This window comes from Salmo salar, chromosome ssa07 (assembly GCF_905237065.1).
Source record: "Salmo salar chromosome ssa07, Ssal_v3.1, whole genome shotgun sequence".
In the NCBI taxonomy this organism is placed as follows: domain Eukaryota; kingdom Metazoa; phylum Chordata; class Actinopteri; order Salmoniformes; family Salmonidae; genus Salmo; species Salmo salar.
In genome coordinates, this window is record NC_059448.1 from 29,467,613 (window position 1) to 29,490,046 (window position 22,434).

Here is a 22,434-nt window from a genome sequence, read left to right on the forward strand (position 1 = left end):
ATAATTGTGCACACAGTGTAAACAAGATCAATAGGGGAGCTGTGTAAGGTTTTGAGCAGTGTGTTTCATGTGTTCACTGCTCTTTCATGCACAATGATGCACCTGGCCTGTCTGCTGTCTATCAGCTATTTCTATTGGTTCTTATCTGTTCAAATTGATGCAGCTTTGAATGCTTTTATGTGTGGTATGATTGATAGTCAGCCTATTGTCACTACGAATGGTGGATAGAGGGCAGGATAGACCTTAGACTGGTAGATTATACTGACCTGTAGTAAACAGAAAAGAGTAGTGCATAAGGGAAGTACCAAAACACCTTGATATAGGGGTGGCGCATGCAAGCAGATGAGAAAATGTGGCTAGGATGGAAGAAATGCTATAGTAAAACCTGCAAAAGAGCAAATGTTAACCAGGAAAAAAATAGGCACAACCCTCCCCTATACCCAATAAAAAAAAACGCACAACCCTCCCCTGTTTTGGACCACTTCTCCCCCCGAATAAATTGTGATCTGTCCCTAATTTAGTTCAATCAGTACAGTTCCACGTCTTTGACGGTTTTGCCTCTCTATGTCCATGCATTCTTAGATCTGCATTCTTGCATGACTGATCTATTAAACATCCTGAGAGTGAGTTGCATTGGCTACGATTTAGCCTGCTTTATTATCCGCGCAACGACCAGTCAATTATAATCCACCCAGTGCTAGTGCCCAAACGTGTGTGCGCGTGTACTTTATCGGCGAGCCTCGTTCTCGCCACGAAACTGGCCTGAGAGGAAACTGTGCAGCGTCAGAGCCGTGCATCAACACTCCCTCATTCCCAAACTGGACGGTGCAAAAGGTCTCCCCTGAACTCCAACAGCCGCAGCGGCTGTCAACGTTTTCAAATTGGGGTTCGGTCCAATATGGCGACAGACGGATGGAAATACTGATGACAGTCCGAAAGATCGCCTCGATTTGTACGATGGTAAGGCATTTTTTTCGGTTTAAAAACCGTTATTTTCTATGCGATTAGCTAGTTGGCTAATGCTAACTAACCTGTCGAACAGGACATGACTGAGGTTTTCCAGAAAGTTGGTTAGCTAGCTAGGCACATCTCTCTAGAGAAGCAAACATAGGTGGCTGTTATTGATGCGTTTAGTTGTTGGGTTTCAAGAAGGCAAAGTATCACTAGACTGCACGGTCTTTTGATATGGGTGGATCAACAGGGGTAGCTAACTTTAGCTAGTTAGCAAATAAGAGCCAGCTAACTAGTTAGCATATAGCCTAGACACAAGCTAATGCTAGTTTTATCAATACCACAACGTGTTGACAGAGTTAGCTAAATTTAACGTTAATTGTCTAGCTAACTAACTTAGGTAGTTATGTTGCTTTCTCCGTCATCTTAGGCGTTTTATTTGATAGTATTTTATGCTAACGTTACTAACACTAGCTAGCGAAATCATATTGGTCAACCTTTAAACTTCAACTAGCTAGCTACATTAAGGTAACTGAAATATTAGCCAGCTACTGAATAGATGCTTGCCAGCAACATTTATCTGGCAAGTTAGCTACCTACATAGTGAGTTAGCTGTGCTCTGCTAATCTCGCTCTATATGTATTGTTTTCATATACCTCAAGGCAGCAAATGAAATGTGAAATCCGTTGCAGAGGTCAGTGCTTGTTAGCTAGCTAACGTTAGCTTGGGCTTCATTGGTTTGTTATGTAGCTATCAGCAGTAACTGAATTCTATGGATTAAAATAACGCTGGCTGTGTCATTCAATCATTCCTGGAGAGATTCTCCACCTGAAATGCAACTCAACCAATTTCCTCACCTGTCCCTCTGTCAAAACATCAAAGATGCCAGGGAACGTGCCACCCTGTGTGACATAATCTTACTCTCACGGTTCCCCACATTGACAAGTGACAGGTTATCTACTTCGCCTACCAGTCGCTGATAAAGAAATGCATTATCCGGTGACAGATTAAGTTTGAACCCGTATTTCATCCCCCTGCCGCTGCACCAAGCCTTATCAGACCAACAGCTAGTTGAGAAGAATGGCAGGGGTGTAATCATTATGGCGATTCTGTAACAAAGCATTTTGTCTGTTGCACAACCTTTTGCAACAGAGGCCTTTTACTCCAAACAGAGAACTTTTTGCGAGTTTATATTGGACAAATTCAGTTAGTTCTCTCCCAGTGGTGTGTGTGTGTGTGTGTGTGTGTGTGTGTGTGTGTGTGTGTGTGTGTGTGTGTGTGTGTGTGTGTGTGTGTGTGTGTGTGTGTGTGTGTGTGTGTGTGTGTGTGTTTCAATGTATTCTTATTTGGTTATTAAACGGTAAACCTTTGCAAGACGTAATGAATGCACCCCAGTGTGTTTAAGCCCTGCTACTGCTAGTCATATTCATAGCCTTTGGTTTTCATTCACAGGGGTTAGCTAGTCAGTACACCGGCATCTTCTGTCTGCGTCTTGTAGATCGGTTGCATCGTATGGAAACATCACACATATGAGACAAGCACACCTTTTTAGTTATTTCAGTCAGCAGTGGTCATTCTTTTATGACAGAGCATCATAATAAATTCATAAATGGGTAGTCATGGATAAAGACTAGGAGGACCATGCCTTCTGTCCCAAGATGATACTGGACAGGTCTCGGGCAGACGGTGCACTTGATACCATGTAAAATCATTACATAACGATACGTACCAGACCCAGGGGTCAAATGGGATTGGTGCGGATACAGTCCAAGCAGTGTGTAGGGCAGGCCTTCAGTGAATCTAACTAGGCTATATCCCAATATTCATACTACATGAAAAGTTATTAGAGCATACTAAAAAGTATTCTAGTGTGGATATTATTGGCACTCTTGGCTAGAATACATGGCTGATGGTATGCACTCCCTTTGACTCTTACTGATTTGTAAGTCACTCTGGACGATAGATTGCCATTTAGCAGACACTATGTAAATGCAATACTTTACTTTCCAGGGCGCCAATGCCTCAGCTTTGGAGAAGGAGATCGGACCGGAACAGTTTCCAGTTAATGAACACTACTTTGGATTGGTCAACGTAAGTACCAACACCAACAATATAAACCATAGATGTTGGTCATGGTACAGTTGGAAGTTTACATACACCTTAGCCAAATACATTTAAACTCAGTTTTTCACAATTCCTGACATTTAATCCTAGTAAAAATTCCCTGTCTTAAGTTAGTTAAGATCACCACTTTATTTTAAGGATGTGAAATGTCAGCATAATAGAGAGAGTGATTTATTTCAGATTTAATTTTTTTCATCACATTCCCAGTGGGTCAGAAGTTTACATACACTCAATTAGTATTTGGTAGCATTGCCTTTAAATTGTTTAACTTAGGTCAAATGTTTCGGGTAGCCTTCCACAAGCTTCCAACACTAAGTTGGGTGAATTTTGGCCCATTACTCCTGACAGAGCTGGTGTAACTGAATCAGGTTTGTAGGCCTCCTTGCTCGCACATGCTTTTTCAGTTCTGCCCACAAGTTTTCTATAGGATTGAGGTCAGGGCTTTGTGATGGTCACTCCAATGCCTTGACTTGGTTGTCCTTAAGCCATTTTGCCACAACTTTGGAAGTATGCTTGGGGTCATTGTCCATTTGGAAGACCCATTTGCGACCAACCTTTAACTTCCTCACTGATGTCTTGAGATGTTGCTTTAATATATCCACAAAATGTTCCTTCTCATGATGCCATCTATTTTGTGAAGTGCACCAGTCCCTCCTGCAGCAAAGCACCCCCACAACATGATGCTGCCACCCCCGTGCTTCACAGTTGGGATGGTGTTCTTTGGCTTGCAAGCTTCCCCCTTTTTCCTCCAAACATAACAATTATCATTATGGCCAAGCAGTTCCATTTTTGTTTCATCAGACCAGAGGACATTTCTCCAAAAAGTACGATCTTTGTCCCCATGTGCAGTTGCAAACTGTAGTCTGGCTTTTTTAAAGTGGTTTTGGAGCAGAGGCTTCTTCCTTGCTGAGCGGCGTTTCAGGTTATGTCGATATAGGACTTGTTTTACTGGGGCTATAGATACTTTTGTACCTGCTTCCTCCAGCATCTTCACAAGGTCCTTTGCTGCTGTTCTGGGATTGATTTGCACTTCTCGCACCAAAGTACGCTCATCTCTAGGAGACAGAACGAGCCTCCTTCCTGAGCGGTATGACCCCTGCATGGTCCCATGGTGTTTATACTTGCGTACTATTGTTTGTACAGATGAACAAACCTTCAGGCGTTTGGAAATTGCTCCCAAGGATGAACCAGACTTGTCGAGGTCTACAACTTATTTTCTGAGGTCTTCTGATTTCTTTTGATTGATGATGTCAAGCAAAGAGGCACTGAGTTTGAAGGTAGGCCTTGAAATACATCCACAGGTACACCCTCCAATTGACTCTAATGATGTCAATTAGCCTATCAGAAGCCATGTGGAATTGTCCATGCGGTTTAAAGGCACAGTCAACTGAGTGTATGTAAACAATTGTTGGAAAAATTACTTGTCATGCACAAAGTAGATGTCCTAACCGACTTGCCAAAACTAGTTTGTTAACAATACATTTGTGGAGTGGTTGAAAAACGAGTTTTAATGACTCCAACATAAGTGTATGTAAACTTTTGACTTCAACTGTAAGTTTCCCAGCATGCACCTGCACAAACACTATATATAACCATAGCTACAGTACCATGGTAGAGTAACATGGATTTTAGTGTTAGTGTGTTTGCTTTTGAGTTAAGATTGAATGACCTTTTTCCAACTATCGTAACACGAGACTTATCACATGCTCTCACACTTCTACCTCACCCTCCTCTCCTTTCGTCTTGTCTCCTCCCTCTCTCCTCTTCTCTAGTTTGGGAACACCTGCTACTGTAACTCGGTGCTGCAAGCCCTCTACTTCTGCCGTCCTTTTAGGGAGAAGGTCTTGGCCTACAAGGTCCAGCCCAGACGTAAAGAGTCCCTGCTCACCTGTCTGTCTGACCTCTTCAACAGGTAAAGGGGAGAGAATGTGCCCCACTTGTAGACTCTTGCATAAACACATGAAATTGTTCTTGGAACCAAAATTAGATCAGATATGGGAAAAGAAGTTACCATTGAAACTTTGTCACAATTTTCTTTAACTCATGGCAACATATCCTGTTCAACAGCATCGCTACACAAAAGAAGAAGGTCGGCGTCATCCCTCCCAAGAAGTTCATCTCCCGTCTGAGGAAGGAGAATGGTGAGAAGGATGGGAGGGGTGCAAAGGAGAATGGAGAAAATGTAGCGACTTTAGACAGCTCATTACTCTTCCTTCATCCCCTCTTTCTCTATCCTCTTCTCTCTCCAGAGCTGTTTGACAACTACATGCAGCAAGATGCCCATGAGTTCCTCAACTACCTCCTCAACACTATCGCTGACCTGCTCCAGGAGGAGAAGGGCCAGGAGCGACAGCAGAACGGAAAACTGGTACAGAACGGAGGAGGTGGGGGGAGCAGCGGGACAGGAGGAGGAGAGGAAGGGGAGAAGATACAGCAGACCTGGGTCCATGAGATCTTCCAGGGAACCCTGACCAACGAGACGCGTTGCCTCAACTGTGAAGCTGTAAGTGGAGGGAGATCCAAGATGGAGGCTGTTAATGGGGAGATGAATGGGCCGGAGAGCAGTAATGGATGCCGGGCTGTGTTAGTTTCTCGACACTATTGTAATGGTAAAGGCAGATTCAAAATGGAGACTGTCATTGGTTTATAAATGAAGGAGAGGAATGGGGCCTGGAGCTGTAATTTATGCCAGTTTCCTATTACTGAACAGTCTTTAAACAGAGGTAGATGTCACCAATGTTGTGCTTGTCCAGGTGAGCAGTAAAGATGAGGACTTCCTGGACCTGTCTGTCGACGTGGAGCAGAACACCTCCATCACGCACTGTCTTAGGTAGGTGTGTGTGTACTGCCAGAGAGAGAGAGCCACTGTGAGGATAGAGAGGAAAATATAAATGAATGAATGGATGGAGGAAAAACTGAAGAGTTCAGTAGGCCCAAATAAGAGGAAGCGTTATGAAAAAGTCCCAAGTCATACATATGCCAAATGACATCACTTTGTGGATGCTCCAGAACTCATCTGTGTGTGTGTGTGTCTTCTTCTTTTCTCTCCACAGGGGTTTCAGCAACACCGAGACACTATGTAGTGAATACAAGTACTACTGTGAACAGTGTCGGAGTAAACAGGAGGCACAGAAAAGGTGAGCTGGCTGGTCTCTGTGAAAAACGTGGCCAAAAAGTGCATTTAAATGGCAGTTGGCGCAAACATACAGTAAGTAGGTGATTAGTAGACAGGATCGAAGCTTGCCGGTCATACACCTAAAGAGGTTTAAATACTAACATTAAAGGCCCAGTGCAGTCAAAAAAACATGATTACCTGTGTTTTAATGTTTCCCCACTGAGGTTGGAATAATACTTTGTGAAAATTATAATGCCTTTTTAGTTTAACCTCTCTAGGGTATGTGGGATGAAATCGTCCCACCTAGTCAACAGCCAGTGGAATCGAGTGGCGCGATATTCAAATACCTTAGAAATGCTATTACTTCAATTTCTCAAATATATGACTATTTTACACCATTTTAAAGACAAGACTCTCGTTAATCTAACCACATTGTCCGATTTCAAAAAGGCTTTACAACGAAAGCAAAACATTAGATTATGTCAGGAGAGTACCCAGCCAGAAATAATCACACACCCATTTTTCAAGCTAGCATATAATGTCACAAAAACCAAAACCACAGCTAAATGCAGCACTAACCTTTGATGATCTTCATCAGATGACACTCCTAGGACATTGTTATACAATACATGCATGTTTTGTTCAATCAAGTTCATATTTATATCAAAAACCAGCTTTTTACATTAGCATGTGACGTTCAGAACTAGCAAACATACCAAAAACTTCCAGTGAATTTACTAAATTACTCACGATAAACGTTCACAAAAAACATAATTATTTTAAGAATTTTAGATACAGAACTCCTTTATGTAATCGCGGTGTCAGATTTTAAAATAGCTTTTCGGCAAAAGCACATTTTGCAATATTCTGAGTAGATAGCTCGCCATCACGGGCTAGCTAATTTGACACCCGCCAAGTTTGGCGTTCACTAAACTCAGAATTACTATAAGAAAAATGTGATTACCTTTGCTGTTCTTCGTCAGAATGCACTCCCAGGACTTCTACTTCATCCACAAATGTTGTTTTGGTTCAAAATAATCCATAGTTATGTTCAAATATCCTCTGTTTTTGTTCTTGCGTTCAAGACACTATCCGAACGGTGACGTGCGGATGCGTATCGTGACAAAAAATTAGCGATAATATTCCGACCGGGAGACGTCTTTTTCGTTCAAAGACTGAAAATGTAAAATGGTCTCTTCACGTGCACACGTGCGCCCGTCTCATTGTTCTCAGATCGACCACTATCCAAATGCGCTACTGTTTTTCAGCCAGGGGCTGCAAAGTCATCATTCAATGTTGTACAGAATCTTCTCAGGTTTTGGCCTGCCATATGAGATCTGTTATACACAGACACCATTCAAACAGTTTTAGAAACTTTAGGGTGTTTTCTATCCAAATCAAAGAATTATATGCATATTCTAGTTTCTGGGCAGTAGTAATAACCAGATTTAATCGGGTACGTTTTTTATCCAGATGTGAAAATACTGCCCCCTACCCTAGAGGTTAAGAGCTGTTTGGGGAAAAAACACCTGAAATTTCAGCCTGTTTTGGTGAGAGGGAGTTTTTCCATTCCATGTTGACATCACCATGTGGTAAATTAGTTAATAGCCCAATAAGAAAGATTATACAACTCATTGTTTGGATGCTGATTGGACAAGCAGCGTTCCAAGCCGTGCTCTATTGGCCGTCACAGGCACGCTATGTCTGCTAACAGTTCCATCTGAAAATTATCACTCAGCCGCCATAAGAATATCATGTTGCTGTCCGAATCATCTCTTGTATTTATCACACATTATTTTCCCCTTCCTTCCATCCTAGCATTTAGTTTGCTACAGCGAGGTTAATATAAGTCTCCCTGTCTAGACTTGGAAACAATCCTTCACTTTTGAGTGTCGATCTCTGTACCATACAGTGAGGGAAAAAAGTATTTGATCCCCTGCTGATTTTGTACGTTTGCCCACTGACAAAGAAATGATCAGTCCATAATTTTAATGGTAGGTTTATTTGAACAGTGAGAGGAGCACACTCTTAAAGGGAGTGCTCCTAATCTCAGCTTGTTACCTATATAAAAGACACCTGTCCACAGAAGCAATCAATCAATCAGATTCCAAACTCTCCACCATGGCCAAGACCAAAGAGCTCTCCAAGGATGTCAGGGACAAGATTGTAGACCTATACAAGGCTGGAATGGGCTACAAGACCATCGCCAAGCAGCTTGGTGAGAAGGTGACAACAGTTGGTGCGATTATTCGCAAATGGAAGAAACACAAAAGAACTGTCAATCTCCCTCGGCCTGGGGCTCCATGCAAGATCTCACCTCGTGGAGTTGCAATGATCATGAGAACGGTGAGGAATCAGCCCAGAACTACACGGGAGGATCTTGTCAATGATCTCAAGGCAGCTGGGACCATAGTCGCCAAGAAAACAATTAGTAACACACTACGCCGTGAAGGACTGAAATCCTGCAGTGCCCGCAAGGTCCCCCTGCTCAAGAAAGCACATAAACATGCCCGTCTGAAGTTTGCCAATGAACATCTGAATGATTCAGAGGACAACTGGGTGAAAGTGTTGTGGTCAGATGAGACCAAAATGGAGCTCTTTGGCATCAACTCAACTCGCCGTGTTTGGAGGAGGAGGAATGCTGCCTATGACCCCAAGAACACCATCCCCACCGTCAAACATGGAGGTGGAAACATTATGCTTTGGGAGTTTTTTTGCTAACGGGACAGGCCAACTTCACCGCATCAAAGGGACGATGGACGAGGCCATGTACCGTCAAATCTTGGGTGAGAACCTCCTTCACTCAGCTAGGGCATTGAAAATGGGTCGTGGATGGGTATTCCAGCATGACAATGACCCAAAACACACGGCCAAGGCAACAAAGGAGTGGCTCAAGAAGAAGCACATTAAGGTCCTGGAGTGGCCTAGCCAGTCTCCAGACCTTAATCCCATAGAAAATCTGTGGAGGGAGCTGAAGGTTCGAGTTGCCAAACGTCAGCCTCGAAACCTTAATGACTTGGAGAAGATCTGCAAAGAGGAGTGGGACAAAATCCCTCCTGAGATGTGTGTAAACCTGGTGACCAACTACAAGAAACGTCTGACCTCTGTGTTTGCCAACAAGGGGTTTGCCACCAAGTACTAAGTCATGTTTTGCAGAGGGGTCAAATACTTATTTCCCTCATTAAAATGCAAATCATTTTCTAACATTTTTGACATGCGTTTTTCTGGTTGTTTTTGATGTTATTCTGTCTCTCACTGTTCAGATTAACCTACCATTAAAATTATAGACTGATCATTTCTTTGTCAGTGGGAAAACGTACAAAATCGGCAGGGGATCAAATACTTTTTTCCCTCACTGTACATGGAGAGTGAATGGTCCCCAGACAAGATGAGACAACATTGTTTGAGCCAGGCAAAATCACGCATCATCATCATCATCATCATGGACATATCCAAGTAAATGACGCTGTCGCTTCGGGCTGAACATCGCCATTTACCTGTGACTGTATTCATGATACAGCACTGCCTCTTGTGCCTTATTGCTTAAGTGTTCCAAACCTCTCTGCCTATAAAAGCTAATTTTCTTTTACCCAGAAATGATTTGTTATTGAGATTTAAAAAACGGCTGCGTTGGATCTTTTAACCCTACTCCTTCCCTCTCTATATCATATATTATTATGTTCTTTATTATTATTAGGATGCGTGTTAAGAAGCTCCCTATGATCCTGGCGTTACACCTGAAGAGGTTTAAATACATGGACCAGTTGCATCGCTACACCAAGTTGTCCTATCGCGTCGTCTTCCCCCTGGAGCTCCGCCTCTTCAACACCTCAGGAGACGCCACCAACCCCGACCGCATGTACGACCTGGTCGCCGTGGTCGTCCACTGTGGAAGGTAAAGGGAGAGGGAGAGACTGTGTGTGTGGTCGCTCGCTCAGATTGTGCCAGAGATCTGTGTGTGGGTCTATTTTTAGACTGTTTATCTCTCGCTCTCCCCTTGTCTGTCACCTTTTCAATATTTCTCTGTTTCTGTCCATCTCTCTTCTCTCCTGCTCAGCATAGTATTTTAGTTGTACCTCCTGTCTATAACGTGTGTATGTATGTTCCTCTCTCTCCAGTGGTCCAAACCGTGGTCATTACATCACCATAGTGAAGAGTCATGGATTCTGGCTCTTGTTTGATGACGACATAGTAGAGGTAAGGAGAGTTTGTCTATACTCTTATTTTCTAGTGATATCTCTTTATATTCTAAGGGTTGTTTTCCTTCAATGAGTCTATATTCCGTATGTTCAAAGAGAAGAGTGAGATGCTGATCGGATGTGGTACATGGGACCCTCAAACACGCAAGCTGTGTTTTCAAAGACAGTTTTTAGTTGTAAATATGGTATGAAAGCTGGAGGCTGGCAAAACAGAGGCTAAATTAACTGTAGGTACTCGCAAATTCCCAATAAATGTCTCCAACGGCGCCTCCAATAATGACCTGTTGTCAACAAATGACACTATCTATTTTTATGGTATAAACTAGTAGTTTGATTCTACTCACTCATTCACAGCATCCATAGAGACCCATCAGAGACCTTTTCCAAGCTGCATTCCAGTGCATCCCCCTACTACATACCAGACCTGGGTTCAAATATGATTTGCAATCATTTTAAATATTTGTATCTGTGCTTAATTGAACTTGCCTGGCACAATATAACCAATAGAATACTCGGAAGGAGTGTAAACACCAAACATCTGGCACTCCAGGCAAGCTAGAGCAAACGCTAAAAGTATTTGAACCCAGGTTTGATCCCTACTTGCTTCCAATGTTGTCTGGAATTCCATCCTTGCTCCGCTTCGGTCGACCCAGATAGCTCCAGGTGGCTGTGTTCATAATGTGGAATCTTTATGAATAGGGAGCGGGAGACAGACTGGAAATATCAGTTTTCGATAAGTTAGTAGAATGAGCCGAAGGGGTGGGGGGGGTAGTCGTCGTTGTCTTTCTGTCCGTGTATGGTAGTCTAGCTTTCTCTGTCCTCTCTCTCACACTCACCATAATCAACCTGCTTTTCTCAGGTAATGAGAATGCATTAAAACATGGCATAGCACACACTATGAAATACTTGAAAGTCGAGTAGGCCTACTGCGTCTGGTGAAATGCTTTCAGTCCAGGTCACGTTCAGGAAATGAGTCCGCACAGTAGTAGTACATGGCTCTGTTTCAAATGTACCCACAGTGTAGAGGTATGTTATAGCAATCGAGGGGCCTGCTTTTTCCACTTCGGGTAGACACTTTCCATAGGCACAGATCTAGAATCAGCATACACTCAGTTTACCCAGCGTAAACATTAGAGTGAAACAATGCAAAACTGATCGTTGATCAGTGTCTAGGGTTTTTCCGCTATGGAAAGAGTCCCATTGTAACATCTGGTGGATGAGCAGAACCTGGCTGAGTGATGAAGTTTCCACTGGGCTTGGAAAGACACTGGTCTCAGATCAGCTGTGGGTTTACCTTGTAATGGTTAAAGGGGTAGTTAGACATTTTGGCAGTTAAGCCCTTTATTTTCTACTTACCCATAGTCAGTCTAGATGTCCAGTCATGAGCTTATACTAGTTACAATGGCTCCAGAAAATACCTTGAAACTGCACATGGAGACATTTAAAAGGGTATCCATGAGCTAATCTGACTAGGCAAGTAGAAAAATTGCCAAAATGTCAAATTATCCCATTTACACTAGAACTGCTGGGCCTCAATGGAGCCCCTTCAAGCCAATCATTCTGACTGCAACATTCTAACAGTATAATTAATACATTTAATTTGGGGAGGTGCATCTTTCCCTTTCAAGACTATTCGATACGTATCTAGATACTTCGGCTCCGATGTGATATAGGAACGATATGTTTTACTTTTGAAACGATTTGGTTTGATTGGAGAACGAATCGATGCGATACGATTTGATGCACTAACATTTCTTGCATAAGCACGTTCATTTTCCTTTCTCTACTGAGAAAATATATAAACCCAACATGCAACAATTTCAGTCAATTGAAATGCATTTATTAGACCACTAATCAATGGATTTCACATGACTGTGCAGGGTCGCAGCCATGGGTGAGCCTGGGAAGGCATAGGCGCACCCACTTGGGATCCAGGCCCAGTCAATCAGAATGAGGTTTTTTTCCCCCAAAAAAGGCTTTATGACGGACAGAAACACTTCTCAGTTTAATCAGCTGTTTGGGTGGCTGGTCTCAGACGATCCCGCAGGTGAGGAACCTGGTTCTTGCGGTCTTGGGCTTGCGTGGTTACATGTGGTCTGCGGTCGTGAGGCCGGTTGGACGTACTGCCAAATTCTCTAAAACTGCCAAATTCTCTAAAACAACGTAGCTTATGGTAGAGAAATGAACATTCACTTCTCTGGCAACAGCTCTCAACATTCCTGCGGTCAGCATGACAATTGTATGCTCCCTCAACTTGAGACATCAGCACATTTTAGGGTGGCCTTTTATTGTCCCTAGCACAAGGTGCACCTGTGTAATGATCATGCTGTTTCAATAAGCTTCTTCATATGCCACACCGGTGGATGGATTATCTTGGCAAAGGAGAAATGCTTACTAACAGGGATGTTAACAATTGTGTGCACAAAATCTAAGCGAAATAAGCTTTTTGTGCGTATGGAACATTTCTGGGATATTTTATTTCAGCTCACGAATCATGGGACCAACACTTTACATGTTGCATCTAATATTTTTGGTCAGTGTAAAAATCTGATGTATCCCATGAGCTGGGCCTCTGAGCTGGATCTATCTGAGCTTACTATTTTGTGGATATGTCTGAGCTTGTTGAATGCCTATGGTGTATGTACCATGTAGGAACCTGATGTGGGCCCTAAAGGAGACTAGGTAGCCATCTACCACCCCACTATAGTGTTATAGGGTATACTACCCTATCAAGCAAAAAGGCAGTAACTAATAATTTGGTCAAAAGTGCGCTATGTCATTTTTGCTACATTAAATACATGCTAATCATGTGGACAAGTATCAGGCCTCTATTGTGTTTTGGAGACAATGAAGGTCATGTTAGCAGTAACTGCATTAAGTTGCTGTGAAACCAAGGTAAATAAAATCAATTTTTCTCAGTTCCACGCTTATGAGCAGCAAATTTGACAGACTGACTTGTTGGGACGGTGGCATCCTATGACTGTGCCATGTTGAAAGTCACTGAGCTCTTCAGTAAGGCTGTTCTACCGCCAATGCTTGTCTATGGAGATTGTGCTCTATTTCATACACCTGTCAGCAACGGGTGTGACTGAATTCGTCGAATCCACTCATTTGAAGGGTTATACACAGTTTTGTGTGTGTGTATATTGTGAATCGCCCCAAAAAACATCAATTTTTATGCCATTTACCCCAGCCCTACCTGGATTGTACAATATTTGTCCGTTATTCTTTTTTTAAATTCTTCAAGTTGGTTGTTGATCATTGATAGACAGCCATTTTCAAGATGCTTTAAGTCAACTGTAACTAGGCCACTCGGGAACATTCAAAGTCGTCTTGGTAAGCAACTCCAGTATAAATTTGGCCTTGCGTTTTTAGGTTATTGTCCTGCAGAAAGATGAATGTGTCTGTTGGAAAGCAGACCAGGTTTTCCTCTAGGATTTTGACTGTGCTTAGCTCAAATTCTGTATCTTTTTTTATCTCAAACTCCCTAGTCCTTGCAGATGACAAGCATACCCATAATGTAATGCATCCACCACCATGCTTGAAAATATGAACACAATAGCGTTTTCATTAGTTTGGTACTGTAGGCTATGTAAAAAATAAATAAACGCATTCAAGGGCATATGTCTTGGAATGTGGTAACAGCAACCAAATGTGATATACACCAACCACCAAGACGCACGGTCAAATATTATTAGTATCCTACACATTTATAAGCGCCAAGTGTGCTTGATAAATAGTGAAAATCAGCACAAAATCAATAATTGCATAGAAATGTCGAATTGACAGCAGTCAAAACTATTCAATTGTTGTCAGCTCGTGCTTTCATGGTGTGCGTCTACTAGGGTTACAAATCTCCGGGAACTTTCAAGAAATTCTGGTTTTCCCGAAATTCTGGTTGGAAGATTTGCGGAATAAGCAGGAAATCCGGAATCCTATTGTAAGTTCCAGGAATTTTGCAACTGTAGCGTCTTCATGCAATGGCATCAGTTGGAGCATATCCGTGTCACATAAACAAACAAACAAACAAACAAAAAATGTGAGTGCGTTGCTGATGTAGGTTTTTTTTGCTTGATTTGTCGGGCCTGCTCTCTGTGGTAATCAACCTGTAGCATTGTCACCAGCTTGTTCTATCCAAATGGTGCCATGCCCTCTTCTGTCCCTGCATCGCAGTTTCATTTGGTGGTGGCGTCGACACCTGTTCCGTGCGCGGCTTTCTGCACTTGGGCCTCGGCGGTGTCGGTCAGGCTAAGGCTCAGAATCAGAAGAATAATCATCAGATGTCATGATTCATTTCTTCCCTGCCACGCGGCAGCATGTGCATCTGTTTATCTTCGTCTTCTTGCCATTGTAAATGATGCACGTTCTCGCTGTGTACTCACAAGTAGGCCAGTGTAGACCAATACGATTCAGTGGACTGTTATGTTGGGCCCTATTAAAATCTGCGTTGTGGACAGAATCCAGACATTTTAAAGCAGGGTTCAACAATATAAAGACATTTATTGGAGTTGTTAAAAAATGTATTAATATGCCTAAATTTGATAAGACATTAACAAAATGTATCAGTGATCTCATATTTTCCTTTAACTTTCTTTAGAGGTAATGCAGGAATGCCCGGGTCTCTGTGTGTGCGTTTGTCTAGCACTTTTTGTGTAGCGTCTTCTGGTAAATGGAAAGGCTTTCCTAAAAAACCTTCTCATTTTAAATGTTAACTACAAAGTAGCTAGTGCCTACTTGATATCATGATGGTTTGCGTCAATGCAGTGGCGATTTGTTTAGTAAACTCTGCAATCACGTGTATGCTACGGAAACACCACTAATCAAAGAGTCTCTTGCTGGTGTGCAGTTAAATTAAAGGATGTCTACACTCGTAAATGAAAAGTTTAGATTTATTTTTTTTCCCAGACCTCAAAAGTGTTCTCCTTGTGTGGTTTAAGCATTGTTGAGGATTTAAAACATCCAATTTGGTTGTTTTTTTTCCATTAAAAATGTTTTTTTTGTTGTTGAGGGAGTAAACCTTAAAAAAAAACAGGGATAACGGAAACCTGGAGAAAACAGCACTTAGGAAAAAAAATAATGGAATTAGGCAAAAAATACAACTGATTTTAATAGGGACCTAGATATAGCATACATGCGATTATAATTAGAACACATCAATACAAAAGAATGGGCCTCCCTCTTATTCATTCCCAATTGGTGTTTACATAATTTGGCATTGTTTTCTCCTCTCACTCATCAACTCACACATTCTCCCCCATCATACTTTAACTTCATTTATTTAATCTGTTATACTGTATGTGTAAAAATGTTTAGGTTAAGTTTCAAGGCAGTTATCAACTGGGCACAGCACCTTCAACTGCCGGGAGAAGGAGGGGTGACGGGGAAACATTCAAAAAAAAATGACATTCCTCCTAAAACTGATTTTATAACTCCATTTCTGTTAGTGTTATTAAGATTCTAACGACAATATGTTATATAGACTTATTTACGAAAAGTCAAGGAAGGAGGGGGCCATACCTTTTAAAAATGGCAGTGATAATTGTTTTAAATTCATGAGCAGTCAAATTACTGCTTTAGCGGTTCTAGTGTTAAGGTTGGTGTTTGGAGAAGGTAAGCTGATCCTAGATCTGTAGCGAAGGGGGAACTTGGAATGGGAGGGCATAGAAGAGTAGACATGGCTGCTGTGGGTTTGTTTTGAATTTCTTCTCTTCCTCCTCTCGCACGCAGTCCACTCCAATTTCAGTTTCCAGGAGAAAGGGAGAGGTACCTTTTTCTCCTGGAAACTGACATTGGAATGAACTGCAAGTAAACATTGTTGCCTCACTACTCTACCCTCACAACTGGTAGATGCACTACTGATATATTCTCTTTCCTCTGAGGGGATCCACCTTTGTTCTACCACAAAGATATATTCTTACAGATTTCCAAAATGTGTATGACACAGAACACAGTAAAAAGATAGGGCTCTGGCCAAAAGTAGCGCACTATATGGTGAACTCTGTCGCTATATGTTTGTGTCGTGACAGACACAAACATTTGCGATTTGGTTCTGCGATTTATATGGGGAATAGTAGGCCGTCATTTTGCGAGTCGGCCTAATCTTAAACTCTTCTCCTCCTTTATAGAAAATCGATGCCCAGGCGATCGAGGAGTTCTACGGTCTAACGTCTGACATTTCTAAGAACTCTGAGTCAGGTTACATCCTATTCTACCAGTCCCGGGACTGAACCAGCAAATGGCAGCGGCCCAAGGCTGAAACGGGCCATTGGGATTGGGACTCAGCATAGAGGGGAGGGGCTTGGGCAGCCACAGGCCCTGCCTAGCCCACCACCTGTTTTTTAAATATTCAGGCTTTACAGCGGGAGCTGTGGAGCGCCGAGCGGATGCTTGGAGGAGGATCTTCAGCAGACACGAGCCAACGATGCCCGAGCAACTGATCAGTTGATATGACATCGTAGAACGAAGAGCAGGTACCGGGGATTATGTTTCGTCATCCCCCCCCCCCTCTCTCTCCTCCTTTTCATCATCGTCTTTTTTTGGGGTTTGACAGCAGATTAGCAATATATGCTGTGTTAGCTTGGCTAGCTCTCTGCTTACACGGTGTGCCGTTACTGATGTGGCACCATTACTGGTGTGTCATCAATTATTGGTGTCGTTGTCATATTTAGTGCCACTCAGAGGGGCTGAACAGGATTTGGGATTGATGAAAAGTGGAGCTGCCATTTCCTGAATGTTCTCAATACTTTGTTGCCAGTTGTTGTTGTTAGTTTGGAGAATGGGGTGGAGAGTTGCGTTTGGTCCCTTTGCAGCTCACCGGGCCAGATCTGGCAGTGCTTTATTATATCATGGTTCAGATGCTGAAAGCTGCACATCTATATTACCATCTGTTTTAAAGGGACACACATATATGCTCTCTAACTTCCCCCTCTGGCTACAACAGCAAACTACACCACCAACTACAAATAACCTGCCAACCAGATGTTTATCTTATATCCGTCTCCTAAGCAAGCAAGTATCTCATTGGTATCAATGGCTGTGCTTCAAATGACAGCATATTCCCTATGTACTGCAGTCTATAAGTAGAGCACTATATATGGAGTAGGCTGTCATTTGGGACATAGCCCAGCCATCCTCTTTGTCGTCTTTAACGCTTTATAAACCTGATTGGCTGCTGCAACATTAAGCTCCTCTTCCTGTCACCTGATATGAACCTTCCAATCAGAGCCTGAAGTATACAAGCGTTTCCTGTTCATTTTTTGGACCGTACAAGTAAACCAAACATAGCGGTTGTTTGGTTTATAATATTAAGTATGTGCTACACTGCCAGTTGGGGTAATAAACTTAACTTCACTCTTTTTAAAAGGCTTTGTCCCAATATCTATTCTAGCACAATACCAAGTATGCAGTCCCAATACATTCTAAGTAATACGCTGGTGTAGGTATTGGAACAGTGCCTGTACTCTCAACAGAAAGATACATTGATTAAGGCCCACTATTTATAAAACGTCTGAGCAGGAGTGCTGACCTAGGATCAGTTTAGCCTTTTAAATCTGATCCTAGATCAGCACTCCTACTCTGAGAAGCTTTATGAATAAAGGCCCTGATCCATAGCTCTGACATGGGAGGTGTTTATGTTAGCTAGGCCCAGAGTGGGACCTGTATTAAGTTGAATGTAAGACTGTCTGCCGTTTTGAAATATACAGTACGAAACTGGCTGCTTATTGGTTGGCCCATACTTAGGGCCAGTTTTTACCAATCCTGGCCAGTAGTAGATATATTAATAATGGCACCCGATTCTCTAACACACTGTGCTATTTTTGACCAGGTCTCCTAGGGATTCAGCTGTAGTCTATGACTAGGGCCCAGAGTTTTTTCTTAAATCTCAAACACACCCCACCAGTTGGAGACCTAGGCACCCTATTCACTACATAGTGCACTACCTTTGTCCAGAGCCCTAGTGGGTATAGAGTGCCATCTTGTGTTTTTAGGCTATACTCTGCAACCATATATTAATTCATATTTTAAAGCATAAACCATTCCTTTATGTGTACTGAAATCTAACTAAGACATGCTGCTTGTTTTTAGGGTTAACTAATTATGAATATGAGGTTGACATTGGTGAAGGACTAAAACGAAACCTTTTTACGTTGTGTATAGAGTTGCAAAACTCCGGTAACTTCCCCAAAATTCCAAGGTCTTCCGGAAAATCCCGTCTGGAGGATTCGCAGAAATCAAGAAGGAATAAGCTGGAAATCTGGAGATCCTAGGAATTTGTGGAAAATTACCGGAGTTTTGCAAACCCTAACTAAACAGATATTGAAGGGCAATTCAACCACGTTTTCATTATCTTCAGCACAATACCATTGTTTACCTATGTGAAAAATGCGCATTTCTACGTTTTGTAGGAAAAAATATAAAGTTAAGTTCTACCCAATGACATCATTAAAAGTTAAAACGGTGATTTCCTAACTCTTGAGATTTGCAGTGAAGTGGGGAGCAAGAAAATACCCTCCCTCTGGCAAATCAAAATATTTGTAACATGCTTGTTTTCCAACAATACAGAGAGGAGAAAAAGGAGAACCTGATAGAAAAATAATAACATGAGGAATAAATACACAATGAGTAACGATAACTTGGTACCAGTACCGAGGCCAGAAAGTCTTTGCAGGTTTTGAGAAAAATAAAAAATGTTGTACTTTAATCCTACCCTGTGCTATCACAGAGAAGCGTTCCCCCCCCCTTGTCTTTTTAACCAGAGATCATGGAAATGTGCTGTTTTTTGCATATGTTGACACTGTTATGATGTTGGAGATATGAGGTTGAAAAGTGGAGGAATTGCCCTTTTAATGTTAGATTGTGTGACTTGCTACTCTACTTAGAACGTGTTTGGATTGTGGGAGAGCTAAACGCATTAATGATTGAACTTTGGCTATTACGATCTAGAGTATTTACCTAGTACACTCTTCTAGCCTCTAGGGTTCACGCTCACTGGCTGAGTCCCAAATGGAACCCTGTATCTTTTGTAGTGCACTACTTTTCACCAGAGCCCATAGGGAATAGGGTGCCATTTGGGACGCACACTCTGTCTACCCTGTCTGTCTGCGTCTCTGTACTCCCTAACCTTTGGTGTGTGTGTAGTAGGTGAGTGAAGTGAGGCGTGGCATACCAGAGGTGTGTGTGTGTATATATATATATATATATAAACAGTGGTTTGACCCCTTTTTTAATTCGGTTTGTTTGGGGTTGCTGCTGACAGTGCAGCTTGCGCACACACACACAGCCAATTCTCACGCTTTGGTTGACTTGTGTTTGAAGTGAGTGATCGCGAGCACACGCCGCAGGACACAGTACAGAGAAACAGGAAATGGTGTTTAGATCTAGCAGCTTTCTATGTAACTAACAAACTACACTGGTCTGCAATGCGTCCCGTTTTGCTTCCTGGGTGCGTTATCAATAGTCTTAACGTGGCTTCCTCGCCTTGTCTCCTTTCCTTCATCTGCAGTGACGTGTAAAACCTGGGTAGGGGACAGCAACATTTTCTATCCATTTCTAGGTATTTAGGTTAACCAGTCCAGTTCTTTTCACCTAAGTGTAGATCATTGGTAGTTACTAATATTTCAGAGGGAGACACTTTAGTAAAACAAAATCACTGGGCGAGCCACATATCCATCAGAGAATGGGGGTAGGGGGTGGTCACAAAGTCAAATTGTACATTATATTAAATTGATCTATACATGATATTTAAGATACTATTAACAGACCAATCTATTTGATTCTCGATTTTTGGACACTTGGGAGGTATCAGAAACAAATGCATCAGGAAGGTATTGGAAAGTTCAGGGATGATCATCAAACAATGCTATAAGATCATTTGTGGAGAATCAATTCATTTCCCTCAATTATTCTGTGCAGATTCATCACTCTCCCTTCTAACAAGCCCTGCACAGCTTTGTAGGCGGTAATCACTCTAACCGTTCAAAATCGACAGCAAAATTTGTAGGAACAACAATTTCACGATGCGCTAGAAACTATTTTTGCTGCTCTGTATGTCCCAGCCGCTAATAAGGTTGTTCACGTAACCAATGACTATGACTGGTTTAGGTGAAGGAAAGGACATGAGGATAGGTGATGGAGAGGAGGCTGTTCTTTTTCTTCTAAAGAAATTCTGTTTAAGTACTGACACGTACCTGTGTGTCCCAAATGGCACCCCATTCCCTATGTGTTGTACTACATAGGGAAAAGGGCACAATTTGGGACGCATACACCACCATACTTCCATAAACTTGATGAGGGGTAGTGATGGTTTAGAAGACACGGGTGGGAACAACACAAATTAAAACTAGGGTCTGAAGTTATTTTTTTATTTTAAGTATAATTATTAACTTTCCTAGATGTTCACTTTTTTTATATATATTTTACTAATTTAGACCTACCATTCTTGTGTAGGCAGCTGCGATGAATGGGGTTGTGATTTATTTTGGGTTATATTTGAGAGAATGTTTGTGTCCCAAATGTCACCCTATTCCCTATGTAGTGCACTACTTTTGACCAGGGCCCATGGGGCTGTCAAAAGTAGTGCCCTATATAGGGAATAGGGTGCTGTTCAAAAGTAGTGCACTACATAGGTAATAGGGTGTCATTTGGGATGGAGACATTGCAAATGTGTAAATATAAAGATGTTGTTATTGGAGTATAATTAATTAATTAATGAATTGCTTGCTTGAAATAAGAGGTCTATACGATTGATCATATTCATTTACGACCAGGAAGTTTTTCCTGATCAAGAAAAATCCCTGGTCTTAGAAACATTACCTGGGGTGGTAATTTCATTTCAATCCCAGTCAACTAAACTTGCCATGGGGGATTTGTCCACAAGATGTCCATTTCACTTCTTTTAACTCGCCAAGAATGTAATAGGAATTGAACCCGGCACTGCTCTTATGTGTAAAGTGATTTAAGTTGAAGTGCACTTTGAGAAGGGGAGGAGTGTTTATTGGGGTGCAGAGTGAGATGTCGCGGCCCGGATGCAGTGAAAAATTGTATGTTTGGGAAAAAGAATGTTTTGGTCTCAACTTTCTCCAATAAATAACTGGTTTAAAGGAAAAAGTCTCTTTCTCTCTGTATGTGTGCGCTGGTTCTGTTACATTTTCGACATTTACAGAACTTTACTGGTAAAGCTGATGCTTTGTTTCCATCAGGGGTTGCTGCTGTTCTACACAGTCATGTCTTTTCCATAAGTAGATGACATTCCAAAAACACAGAATTTCCCCAAACATTACACAAGATTCTTCTTGCTTCAGAATCAACAACCCTGTTTTGTGTTTCTAAATCTGTTTTACCCCCCCACTGGATTCAATAAAGGATAACGAAGCAACAATTGTACATTTAATTCAGATCACATACATAGATGCATTCCAAGATACAAGAAACACCTGTAAGAAAATAGACAGTTTGAAATCTAGCTACACCTTGAGGGGATATTGCTTGCTTGTTTACAAAGTATAGAAAAGTATTGCCAAGAAAAATTATCTCTAATGGTACAAGAATTAAGTAGAGATTCATATTTACAGGATAGCAAGCACCTCATGGAACAAGTCTTTTGTTGGATGTCAATACTGCAATTCAATAAGGTCCAGAACAAATACAGAGACTGGATGCACACAACCCTACCTATTTTTATATAAATACAAAAAACAGACAATACTGCATTTACGTGGTAGGGACAGGTTTACTGTAAGAAGTTGTCTCAATCCTCAGCCCAATTGAATTCTCAGTTCTCGAATATATATGTCTTCCCTGTGGCTCAGTTGGTAGAGCATGGTGTTTGCAACGCCAGGGTTGTGGGTTCGATTCCCACGGGGGGCCAGTACAAAAAAAAAAATGCATGAAATGTATGCATTCACTACTAAGTCGCTCTGGATAAGAGCGTCTGCTAAAATGACAAATGTAAAATAAAAAGTAAAACAAATATGGGCTCTAATGGCCACATTGTCCCTGGTAGTAATTACAATAGTAATGTGAAGCGTGGTAAGTTCCAAACAGAAA

At 41.8% G+C, this 22,434-nt stretch overlaps 1 protein-coding gene across 1 annotated transcript; it reads left to right on the top strand.

The window, feature by feature from the left end:
• Positions 1-596: 596 nt before the first annotated feature.
• On the top strand, positions 597-21,495 carry LOC106609061 (ubiquitin carboxyl-terminal hydrolase 12). Its single transcript, XM_014207437.2, has 10 exons — positions 597-960; positions 2,962-3,042; positions 4,848-4,987; positions 5,143-5,216; positions 5,325-5,578; positions 5,829-5,905; positions 6,129-6,212; positions 9,888-10,085; positions 10,309-10,387; positions 16,515-21,495. The coding sequence occupies exons 1-10, from the start codon at positions 913-915 to the stop codon at positions 16,614-16,616; spliced, it is 1,137 nt and encodes a 378-aa protein (XP_014062912.1). The 5' UTR covers positions 597-912; the 3' UTR covers positions 16,617-21,495.
• Positions 21,496-22,434: the final 939 nt, after the last annotated feature.

Coding starts and splice junctions, on each gene's coding strand:
- LOC106609061 (XM_014207437.2), top strand. CDS start 913: ATGGAAATACTGATGACAGTCCGAAAGATCGCCTCGATTTGTACGATG. Junction 5,217..5,324: donor CCGTCTGAGGAAGGAGAATG/GTGAGAAGGATG, acceptor TTCTCTCTCCAG/AGCTGTTTGACAACTACATG. Junction 5,579..5,828: donor GTTGCCTCAACTGTGAAGCT/GTAAGTGGAGGG, acceptor GTGCTTGTCCAG/GTGAGCAGTAAAGATGAGGA.